The sequence below is a fragment of the Calonectris borealis genome, chromosome 11, assembly GCF_964195595.1.
Source record: "Calonectris borealis chromosome 11, bCalBor7.hap1.2, whole genome shotgun sequence".
NCBI lineage: Eukaryota > Metazoa > Chordata > Aves > Procellariiformes > Procellariidae > Calonectris > Calonectris borealis.
The window spans coordinates 15,449,494-15,462,062 of NC_134322.1; the positions used below are offsets into that span (position 1 = coordinate 15,449,494).

The following is a 12,569-nucleotide window of genomic DNA, read 5'->3' on the forward strand; positions in this document are numbered from 1 at the left end:
TTACCTGAGTGAGAGCAGCCATGCCACACAGCCAGATCCTGTTAGGTTTATTCAACCTGCCAGCCTTGATGCACACGCTGACGAAGTGAGGTTGGAAGGAAGCTCTGGAGGTCACCTAGTCCATCCCCTCCCAGCTCTAACACATTGGGTTCGGGTTGAGCTTCTAGCTCTTGGGTATAGGAGAAGAGCTTTTGCAGAGGCAATTTGTTCTGCGACCACCTATTAACGCAGGGCTTCTTCCTCTGGAGAAGATGGTGGTATCAATTGCCAGAGACGCTGTACCGACTACATGAACCACCCGCTAACTCAACACAGCCATCCTTATGACCCTGGGGGGGAATTCTGTTTACCAGAATACCAGCTGCATTCACACATGCAGATTTCTATTTCCGGAGATGTAAAAATATTTCTAAGCAGTTCTTTAGAATTTATTCTGGATGTCTTTATTAAACATACAAACATCTTATCTTTCTGAAACCTTTAAAGCTCGCGACGTCAACGTTTTGAGGTAGTTATTTTGATCATGCATTTAGTTTGACATTTCTACCTTCTTAAGTCTTTCCTGTCGGGCCATTTCCATTCACAGTCACAGATTTGTTTGCTCTTACGACCCTTTTTATTAACCACGAAGGCCAATTCTTTCCAGTCTACAGCTGAGAGGTTCCAATTAAAACCCATTATTACGTCAGATAAACTATTAATTTCTAAAATAGCCTTTTATATCTCTTACATTATATTCCATCTCATTCCTTGGGAATTTTTAATTTGCATTTTTTATGACTGTGGAACATGGAGAAAGCATGTCTGTGAATTGTTTATTGAGAACTCTTTTTAGAGCACGTTAATTTAGAATCCAGTGAGATATATTAATAGCATACCCTCCAATGTCATGTTAAAATTAATCTGTCTTTCTGATGCTGGTTCATTCATGCTGCCTCATTTATGTCTCCCTGATGATTCTTTTTCTTTGTTGACGAACCTGAAGTGTTTTGTGCCACCATCAAATCTGCCACCTGCCAGCTCATCTCAGCACCTCTGTAGTCTTGGATGGAGTCTAACTGTTAACCAGCGCTATCTTTTTGGCATGAAAGCCTGAATATTTATCCTCACCCTCATTTTCTCATAGCCAGTTTCTGCTCTGTGGCAATACTTTTTCATCGTGTTGGGAACACTGCTGGGTTTACATACAGTTTTACAACCCAAATAAAGGACTCCATAGATCAAAACAGCTTTTTTTTCCCCCTTTATAGCACTGTTATGGTGCAGGTTGGCTTGCTATCTTGTGAGAGTGCTTTGCTAGCGTCGAAAAGTAACACCAGCCAAGCACCGCCACCGTGGACGGCTATACCAGCAATGGGATGTTTGTATGCCACAACAGCAAGAGCCACCACCCAGACACAAAACGAACACTTTGACCAGCACCCACACCGGGATGAATGCAGCAGAGAAGCTGCACGGGACAACTCTAACCAGCATGACTATCACCACCACGTTCTGAAGTACGGCCTCAGCCAAAATATTACTTCAATGTTTGATGGTAAATTTGAACTTTCAGGTTCAACTGTAAGCTGCAGCTGTTTTTATCCCAAAATGTAATAGTATCGCCACACAGGTACCTTCCCCTTAAAAGGAAGGTACCTTATATTCCTACAGAAATGGAATATAAAGTGACTGGTCAGAAGCCCATTACCACCAACTTCTCTCAAGAGATTACTCTGAGAGCACAGACTGATCAAGGCGTCCCAGCTAGGAAGATTCACCTTCATGCTCAGCTTTAAGCGTATGACTGCGCTCAGCAACTACAGGTACAGCTGGGCAGCTGCGATCTGTCTTCGCACAAACTAGAAAGCTCTGTATTTTAGGTCAACCTTAACGCATATTTTCCATGTAAAGAAAAAACTCCAGAAGTCATTTTAATATAAAATGTTTTTATTGTTTTTGAAAACATTTAAAAAACAATTTTTGAGCACTTTCAATAAAAAAAATAACTGAAATGCTACTGCAATATTCAACTACTGTAGTTTCAGCAGTACAACAGACAACAAAACACTGGGGAGGAGGGGAGAAACTGGATTTCCTGCACTAAATGAAAACGTGGAACAGAGATTTTTTCTTTCCTTATGGTGCAGTAAATAAAGCACAGTATAGTACAAGACTATTATATGAACCTCAGATGCACTGCACAAGAAACGGTTTCCTTCTTTTCAGTTCAGAAGTCAGTGCTTATTGCAATTATTTGCAAATTATTTACTTCATGAATTCTTATCATGATAAAGTGATGCAAAAATGTTTTTCAACACCAGAACAATAAAAAATAATCCAAGAAAGGAACATATTCAACAATAACTAAGCTGAATTAGTTAACATAAAAAAGTAAATAACTTGTGAATAACTATGCTCACCTGGTTAACACTGAACCAGTTTCAATACAGCAAAAGAATAAAAAAAATAAAAGTGGTTACAGGAATATATCTAGTACTGTACAAGATTAAGTCATTAACACTCATGCACGTTTTGTGATCATGTATTAACATGGTGAAGCAAACTAAACTTAATTTTTCCTGCTGTAATATTCTCATGTAAGAGAATAAGAAATAGAAATATCTCATTGAGATCAATGCACATTGCTACATAAGACAATTTCACCTGTCACTTTTAATGACATTTTGCCTTTTAATAATGAAACACATTAAAAAGGGGTTTTTTTTGTTTGTTTTGCTTTTTCTTTTTTTAATCTGTGGGCTGTATTTGTTGCATTTATCCTAAGGAATGTGCCTGCCACAGGTTCAACAGAATTTTAGTGCAATATATGAACCCAGAAAGTTTGCTGGACTAACCAACCAACCAAATTTAAAGTGTTTGCTGCAAGACTGTACACAGGGTACAAATTCACTAGTTTGTATACTTTAGCAAAAACTGCTATCAAAATAATTTATTTCTCATGTTAGTAGGAAGCCAATAATGTAAACAAGGGGTCAGAACTGTCTCAAATTCTTAGTTTTGGAGTATCTGACACAGACAGGCTTCCATTTGTTAGAATCACAGAATTTTCCTTTGGGTATTGCATACTTTGGTGTGCAGTAGTGCTCTGTCTCAATGTATAGTAAAGAACTAACTAGCACTAAGTACAGGGACCTAACATTATTAATTATAACACCAACACACAAACACCTCTAAAATAATACATACTAACGTACAAAGCTGTGCCTGTGCCTTGGATTTTACTTGAAACAATCCTTATCGAATTTAACACTTCTTAAATTAAACATATATTTGCTTTAAATCCACTGATTATAGAATATTTCCACTAATTAAGTCACATGTTAGGCCCAATGTAATGCTTGTATTTAAAAATAATTTTAAACACATTTTTAAAAACCTTTGGTGACGGCTGCATAATTTAGAACGCATCAGCTTTAAATCTACTCTTGCTTTTCTGAGAAATGCTCTTAAAAAACTAGTGGAGTTAGGCAAAATCTTATTTCCCCCACGCCCACGTCAATCTTGGTCTTAGTGACCTGGAGGTGAGGCCAGCACGTCATGCAAACGCACGGGCCGCTGCAGCACGTGTGCAGCTTCTCCTCGCAGCACCGGCGCTCGCGTCCTCCCCCATCACTCTCCATCGGAAGGTAGGTTTCACCTATTCACAGTAGTGCTGGCACTTCACACAGGGTCGGGGGGGCAGGGGAAAGAGGTGCTGAGGGTCTCTCAGACCCAGCGAAGCCAAGAAGGTGCGAGGATGTTCAGCACATCTCTGGCAAAAGGCCACGGGCAAGTACAGAACTCAAGCCCTGCCTTCAGCCTACAAGAAAAACGGTTCAAGCCTTACTGACAGACACCTGGCAAGATAACAAGCAGAAGGCTACCATGCAGTTTTTAGTCTCCTCCCCATTTCCTTAACAAAACTTAAAAGGGTCACTTGGTCTTAAACGAAGCAAAGCACACCACTGCACATCCATGTGCTTCAAGGAGAGATCTGAACTTCCCAAGCTTGTTCCTGATGAAGCAGCAAAACTTCTGATGCAAGCACAGTGAAATCAGGCCCCCATAAGGTGCTTTAACTTGGCACAACTGTTTGTCCCTGCAGAAGAGGCCACAGACTGGTGATGAACTGGGGCAAGAGCAAGAGAAGCCGTGGTACACCAGCACCGCCAGTGCCAATGCAGCAGCACAAGCCGAATCAGCACCACCAAAAAAACTGACCAGTACTGGGATCTCAAGTCATTAGCAAAAATTGAAGAAACAGAAGACCACCAAGACACTTAAACAAAAAACACTAATCACCCGAAAAATCTGAGCATCTTCCCCTTATGTAAATCTAGGGGGGCTTATTGTGCCTCCCCCCTCATAAATTCATGACCACTCATTCAAATAAGTAATGCAAGAGAGGAAAACGTCTTCTGCTCTGTTTTCTGTTTTGTAAGTGTCAGTTCACAGGAGAAATAATCAATTGTATACTAAGCTCAAGGGATGGTACTGTAGCATCCTCAGTGCACCACTTCTTTTGTAAAAGCTTGCCTCTGCAAGTCCTCCTTCTAGCACCAGGGCTGTGGCCGGTTAAGTACCTCTCTCTTTTCACCATGACAGAGACCCATGTCATGCTGATAAAACAAAAGGTCTTTTTTGGTTCAAGTGAACTAGTGAGGCAGAAGTCTAAATCTCATTTTCCAGAGGGGCAGCTAAGGACTTCTGAAAATAATTAGATTCAGCAGTCCTGTCAAATCACTTACGAAACTGGAATTCAGGCTTCTAAAACAGTAAGTACTTTTAAAAGAAGTTTTACCAAAAGAAAGATCACATGTCTTACTGTGTATCTGTAAAGTGCCTGGCAGTATTATGGCTCTGTATGAAATATTTTTAGACCAACCACATTTTCTAATATTTTAATCATCTTTTGTTTGAGAGAAAGAGAGCGAGCAAGAAAAACAGAAAGGCTCAACCTACTGAAACACAGAGAAAATAACATCTTCCTACAACCTCCACTAGGTTAGGAAAGAGCAAACGTAAAAAAATGAATCTTTAAAAATAGTCTTTTAATGAGCTCCAGCAGCTCTTTTATTTAAAAAAAAGAGGGGAAATATCACGTTCCTTCTCTAGCATTGATAAATAATTCAACAGTACCTATCACTTTAAAATAGGGTGTTAAGACTAGATTAAATCTCAGTGCTCAAAAATCTTTTCGCATGAATTTTACCTAATATAAAAACATTGAAGTGAGAACTAAAATATCAAGTATGTCATGAATATCAATGGATAAAATAACTACATAGATTTATTTCTCTTAAATAAAAAAATTAGTGCATCCTTCTTTTTCCTTGATCATTCCTGTTAGTTTTTCCTATCTCTGTGTTTTACTAGAGATGTCAATGGCACCAGTGCTACAGAGATTTCCCACAGTTCACCACTGAGCAGCGCTCAAGACAGCTACACAATGATCAGGCACCTGCATGTCACCTGGTTCACTTGTACCCACTCCCCACCACCTACCTATCTGCATTTCAGACCTGAACAACAAAGGTCAGTAAGGATCATCTACTAAGACGTAACAAGCAGTACAAAGTGTGGAAAGCCTACTAACGAGCTCAACTTAAAACCCTCCCAAAGCCTCAACCATAGCTGTCACTGCTGGCTGGCTATTAACCACTTCTTTATTTGCTACAATAAGAAATGTTGAATGGGAAACACTATAAAATTCAAATTTTAATACTGGCTCTTCGATAGCCCATCACCTTCAGAGATTTGTTTAAAATTGTTAAGACTGCCTTTTCCCTGCTGAAGAACGAGCAATGGGTACAGCAAACTTTTTTAAAAATGCCACAATACATAGCAAGTGTTTCTGCTGCGGGAGGCACTTCCATTAAGACAAATACAATACGTCTGTCTTTTAGATACAGTGTGCTACATACATATTATAAAACAAGATTAACCCAACATTTCAACAGCAGGATGATCCTTACTCTCCATCCACTCAAAACCTGATGTAGTCATTGAGTTAATGGATTCATTGCAGATTTGTTGAAACAAGGGGTCATTTTTTAATTCCTCCAGTGTAGCATCATCATCTTGTCCCTGCTGACGACCTGGATCAAACAGTAGATTTGTGTCTAAAGTGTTCAGATCGTTAATGCTGCCTGAGAGCTCGGAAGACAACCTGATGTCGCTGGGAAAGACAGATGCAACGTTATTGAGATCTGATGCCACCTGATTCACCAGCTGCTGGTTTGCGGGCAGACTGTCCTCCCCTAAAAGGTCTTTTACAGTGCTGCTAAAATCTAATTGCTGCTCTCCGATGTCTGATTGTGCTTGGTTATCTCCAGAAGAAAAACTGATCTGATCGGTGCTGCTGTTTTTTGTGAGGTAATTTGGTGTTTGGAATTCATAAACTGAAGTGCTGGAATTGATCATATTTTGTGGGTTGGCACTAGGAAAAGCGGCGGATGTCTCTAAAATCTGAGTGAGATTCATCCGGGCTGTGTAATTTGAGGGCATGTTGTTCACTCCCAAACCTCTCACTGCATCGTCACTATCAGAATCAAGTTTGTTTAACAACACATTGGTTATTTTTTTAGTGTTTGTTTGTTTCTGAAGAGACGGGAAGGCCGTCTGCATCATCACAGTCAATGGGACTGACTGGCTTCTTTGCGCTATGTTATTGGCACTGGTGTCTGCATGGATATTAGCAAATACATTGTGAACTTCAGGAGTCACCGGACTTCCAAAAGGTGTCAGGTTAGAGCGTGGTATATTTGAAACAGGGTAAACAGTGCTTCCACTGAGATTACGCTGGCGATGGACAGCAGGGCTCACGCTCCGGCATCTCAGACTGTTGTTGAGAGAGGAACCGGTTCCTTTGTTGTCCAAAGGAGCAGGAACAGCGAAGCCCTCTTGCTTGGTGGTGCTACTGACAGGGGCTGCCTGGTGCTGCACAGGTGAAACGGGAGTCACGCGACCGAAGTGAGTATCGTGGTGGCGCGGCTGAGATTGGTATGACTGGCCAGGAACGGCAAAAGCGTGAGGTTTCCTGAAGCGGTCTTCCACCAGCTCCTGATAGCTCGTGAGGATGCCATGGTTTGCAACCGATGAATTGCTAACACCACTGTAGCCATTATTCATCCACTCAAGCTTGGTTTTGTCGGGATGGGTAGCCATAGGCCGCTGCATTGGCTTCACGGGACTACTTGATATAATGCTGGCATCGTGGTAAGCCATGCTAGAGCTGATGGGAGTAAATGCAAATGGGTTTCGGCATTCCACAGGACTTGGAGGGACACTGCTGCTGCAGTTCGAATGCGGTGTGCCGATGGGCGTATGCCGGCTGCTTCCTAGAGCACTGTCTACGGGAGTCGTCTGAGCCAGCCTCGAACAAGGGCTCTCTCGGGACATGTTCTGAGATCCAGCGATCATTTCGGAGGTGGGTGTTGGAGTCGGGGTAGGGGTGGGAGTTGGGGTAGGGGTGGGGGTGGGAGTGTGAATCGGAGTGCTGTTGTTATGGATTGAATGGTAAAAGTGCGCGCTGCTTGGATGAGATGACACGGGAGCTCCTTGAGCTGCAGTCTGACTCTGAAGTGCCATTCCTAGACAACCACCGTAAGGATGAGAATTATTCATGGACATTTGCTCCTCCATGAGCACTAGCTCCTCCACAATGCTGTCCTGGGTAAGGTCATCATCAAATGAAAAGAAGTTTTCATTTGACTGAGGGACTGTATGTTCAAACTCTTTCAGCTCAGACTGCAGAGGTAACTGATTTGAAGACTGTGCTTGTATTTGACCCAAGGAGGAGTCCTGGATCTGGTTCTGCAACTGCTGGTTGTATGCATCCTGCTGTATACCTTCGCAGTGCACTGGCTCCCATGCCGACTCCTGTAAGTCACTAGAGCCAGAGTGCCCTGCAACAGTCATAACACTGATATCTTGCTGCTGTTCACAATTCACAGATGCAAAGTCGGAGGTTTTGGTGATATGGTGCCACATATTTGGGTTAAAGCTGCCGTCAGATTTTGAATCATTTTCTATGATAAACATGTTTCCTTCCAATTTTACTTTTATATCTGGAGATGATGCTGATGCAAGCTGCTGTCCTAAAGTAGAATCACTGGTATTTAAATTGGTGCTCAAAGAAAGGTCTGTTGCTAAGTTTGCCGCAGCTGCAGAAGGTATAGGTACCTTCACAGGTACCTTGCTGGGAACTTGAGCAAGTGTTGCTGTATTGTCACTGTTAGCTAACGATCCAACCTTTGGAGACTTCTTAACACTGTTTGCTTTTTGACCCTCCACAGCATTACCAGCTGAAAGCTGCTCCACCAGTGGTTTCTTTACAGGTGGTACCTGGGAATCCTGAAGTGTAGAAGGTTGTCGCTTTCTTGGACTTTTAGCGCATGTTTTGTCTTTAATCGTAGACTCACCAGTAGGAGGTGAACCGATGCTGGTGCTGGACAAGTTTTGACTGGCAACGGAGAGCTTTAGAATGCTTTGATTATTGCCTGCTGAAGAAGCTGGTGTGATCTCATTAGATTGTGTTTTATATTTGGTCCCTGCTTCTTCAGCTCCCTGATCACAGCCCTTAACTGGTTTTGCCTCCACGACATCATCAACCGAAAGCTTCAAGGTTGCAACCTCAAAATTAATTAGTTGAGCAGGAGGCAGGTCAGGGGTTCCCTTTATGGATTTAGACACGTCAGAGCTCTCTTGGCCCTGTACTGAGTTCTCATCCAGCAATGCTTCTGGTTCCATTTTGATCTTGACTGCAGGCGCAGCTACAACAGTGCTAGACTTGGATCCCGGAGACTGAAGCGAAACAACAGATCCATTTTTGATCTGAGGACCAGTCCTCCCTTCTTCCACTGCTCCTGCACTACTGCTAACTGAAGGCGTCTGTTTGACGGGCACACTACTGCTGCTTGGGGCAAGAGATATTGCTGTCATTTTTACCACATTTAAGGAATTCACATGTGGAGCTGGCACAACAGTCTTGATTGGGCTACTGGTAAAGAGCACCGTCGTGGGAGAGCGGATGGTGAGAGCACTGGTATTTGCTGGCTTCGGTAAGATCTGCGGGTAGCGATGCCGGGCAGAGCGGTCACCAACTGGGCTGGCGGGAACGTTCTGGGGAGTCTTTGGTGACTGCTTGACTGATTGCATGTGCTGAGTGACCACCTGAACGTTGAGCGGCAGGACCTTGCTATCAGACGATCCCATAGGACTTGGGGACGTCACCAACTGCCTGGTCCTTGGCACCTGTAGAGAAAGAAAAAGAAAAGGTGTAGCGATGAAGCAAGAAAGTCCCCCACAGACCACCTCATCCCCAAGCATTTCAAAGGTGAAGGACAACACAGCTCAATACACCAAAGCTCGTGATTGTCAGTTTGAAACAAAACAAGCTCTCCAACTATATACAAGATAATTTCTATTTGTCTGCCCTATGGATTGGTAGACAGGTATGTGGCCTCAATTTTTAAGGCATGAGGCACTGGTCTGCACACTAGTCTGCTCTTCTGCTAATGAAAGGGTCGTTCTCATACAATCCTTCACATGGAACAAAGAGACAGACATACAAAGGTTAAAGAGGAGAGGATGTGTTCAAAACACTGCTCACTCTTAAGGTTTCAAAAGCGAGTTAAATACAAACCCACTATCAGGCAGAAAAATTGGCTTACCTATTAAAATCGACAACACAATTAACATCTTAAAAACAAATAACCTTCCTCCTGCCACCCAGTTTTGTATGGCTGAAAGACAAAAATGTTCCATACTACAGACATTCATGCAAAAATAAAATTGTTTGTTGTCACTAAATGCGCCAGGCCAATGAAAGGCAATTTAGATTCCATATTAGGGGCTCAGCGACCCACACAACTGGCATCAGCTCTCTCGTCTGGTTAAACTTCATCTCAAGGGCAATTATTCCCACATATAACCTTAATTATTGCTAGCTGAAATTCCACTGTCAACGACTTCAAAGAGGAACTTGGCCTATCCTATGTGATCAGAATTCTGCCTCTGTATCGATCCCATAACCCGTGGTATAACACAATCATTGGGACAGAAAAGCATCAAGGGACCCAAGCCTCTGAAAGGAAACCGTTTTTCTATCCCACTGACACCGCTGCTTAGTTACTGGCAATTTACAACCCTTTCATAAGGTGGTTTCTCTAGAGAATTGCAGGAGAACATTACCGGTATCGGGCTGGGGACAGCTGCCACAACAATGCCAATAGGCGGAGGAGACAGAATCGCAGGACTTCCATTAGATATACCGGTGACGCCGTTGGTTGTGGTGCCTTCCGTTTTCTTTGCTGGAGACTCTCCTGGCAAAGGAGACTGCAGTTTCTGTTCTTGCTGCTTCTTCTGGATCTTACGCTGCAGCTGCTGCTTGGCATCAACAGGAGATGGCAGAGTTTTCACTTGCGGTTGAAAGGAATTACTTTCAGCAGTAGGTATAAAAGCTGAGGGCTGGGGGATCCCTTTTACTCCTGAATACAAAAGAAGAAGAATTAATTATAACCACATATACCATGTCTGCTATAGTCCCACTTCTGCATCTAACCACACAGAATACAGGGCAGGCATCTCCACAACCATTCTGGGAACACCTCCTCCATGACGTACTCCCATCCACTTCATGCTCAAATCTATTCAGTGTTTCAGTTTATTTCCACATTTGTGGCAAAACCTCTATCTGTTAGACAAGCTGGGCATTAGCTGCTAAAATATTATGTATTGGCATCTCGTGTCTAGCAATCCCAAACTGCAACTTCTGTGTCAGCAAAATCGAAAAACCCATGCATTTCATTTAACTGACAGTAGAGGGCAGCAGATATGTTTTAGATGAACCTTGAAAATTCAGCAATCTACTACGTTTTTGTTTTGTTATCAATATCTAAGGCACCTTTAAAAAATGAAAAATCTTTCCAGAAAGCTGTGGGTCTGTGTCACAGAGGAGCAGCTCTGAGCAGATTATATTATCTAATGGCCAAGGCATTAAACACAATGCATATTAATATCAGAATGGATCACAACCTGTGTGATCAGGTGAAAGAAGGGCAAGAGAAGCGTCCAGGGAAAAAAGAAAAAAAGAAGGAAAAGGTGAAAAAACTACGGAAATTAGAATGGGAGAACATTTTTTCTAGAGACAATGCCTTTGCTGATCACAAGCAAGCAAGTGGTGCTTCCAGGGAGAACAACAGGGAGTTAGTCTCATCCGTGCAGCTGGTACCAATTTCCGTTATAAAATCACATCACATTTATGATCTTTTGTTTATTAACAGTCAAGAGGATTAGTATGTTCTCTCAGTGACCAACTAATCCTGTTGAACTGTCCCTCTAAAAATGCTTTAACACCATTTCATTTACACTTCGCAGGTTTCATAGTTTTTTAAAAAACCTCTTAATTATAAATTAATCTACACCATTTTAGGGCAAGTATTTTTTTTTAGGTACCCAGTACATGCTTAGGAACTGTGGTCTGGGAGCCCACCCTCCCAGCAGCATGTAATACCATGAGAGCTTGAACAAAGCAACGTCTCCACTTTCACAATTCCTTCTTCACAGAGCAGTGAAATGCCCAAATATATTGCAATTACTGGAAAACAAGTCATCTATGTGGGCTGAATACTGAAGGCAAGTAACATTTATGAGAAAATAACTCAACAATTTTTTCCTTGAGGGTAGAAGTTTGCTTTTTCCTCAGTTAATGCACAGAGACACTAACTTTTTGCGATAAAGAGGAATGGGAATACTTCATTTGCCATTCTAGAAAGAACCTCTCCTGAAATGACTATCCAAGCCACAGAGGCATGCATTGGAAATAACTGCCCTTTTCCTTGAAGGAAACCATCTTCTCTTGAAGGAAACCATCTTCTCTTGAAGGAAGTAAGGGGGAGAAGCTACATGAGTTGAAGAGCTGTACATACACCTAGCGTTCCTTATAGCAGCATGGCAAGCAGAACCAATGAAGCCAAGCAACGACAGGTAAAAAAGGAGCATAGAGGCAGCAAAACCTGCCACTGCCACCCGTCAGTTCCAAGTTGCAATAAAGGAATGAGAGCTGGAAGGAGAGAAAGAATGTGATCCAGAAGGGGATCACTCCAACCTACAGCCCTGATCACCAGTTTCTATTTGAAATCACCTGTCTCAAGTCAAGAGATCTGCCTTGATCCAAACACATTTTGCTCGACAGGCCTGGGCAGAACTTCCCAGAGGGAAGTCTGGGGGGCATGTTGTGCACCTGCACTTCCCTCCTCATCCTTCATTTTTGTAATTTACTTCATCCACAGCCACAAAAAAAATGATTGACTGATTTTGAGCATGAAGAAGGAAACAAAGGACACAAAAGTAGATGTACAAACAACCACATCGAATGTAAGCTTTCCCACAGACTGAATAGAACAGGAATTCATCTAATGTAGCAAAATACAAAATAACTCTTCTCTTTACCTTGATCTTTAACGAAGATTTGAAATCGAGTGCTGGAATCTCAGTCACACAACTGCCCCCAGAGAAGGCTCTCGTATCCCTCTCAATGCCCCTCAAGCCCTTACTTCTAATGTGATCAATAACAGCAGCAGCTG

At 42.4% G+C, this 12,569-nt stretch overlaps 1 protein-coding gene across 4 annotated transcripts in view; it reads right to left on the reverse strand.

Moving 5' to 3' along the window:
• Positions 1-1,908: 1,908 nt before the first annotated feature.
• RFX7 (regulatory factor X7) overlaps positions 1,909-12,569 on the reverse strand; it is a 54,494-nt gene continuing 43,833 nt past the window's right edge. For all 4 annotated transcript variants that reach the window (XM_075160144.1, XM_075160143.1, XM_075160147.1 and 1 more), the window contains 2 exons: positions 10,177-10,472; positions 1,909-9,237 (listed from right to left, as the gene is read on the reverse strand). In XM_075160144.1, coding sequence (XP_075016245.1) covers positions 5,923-9,237; positions 10,177-10,472 — 3,611 coding nt within the window. In that variant the 3' untranslated portion in view covers positions 1,909-5,922. The remainder of the gene's footprint in view (positions 9,238-10,176; positions 10,473-12,569) is intronic.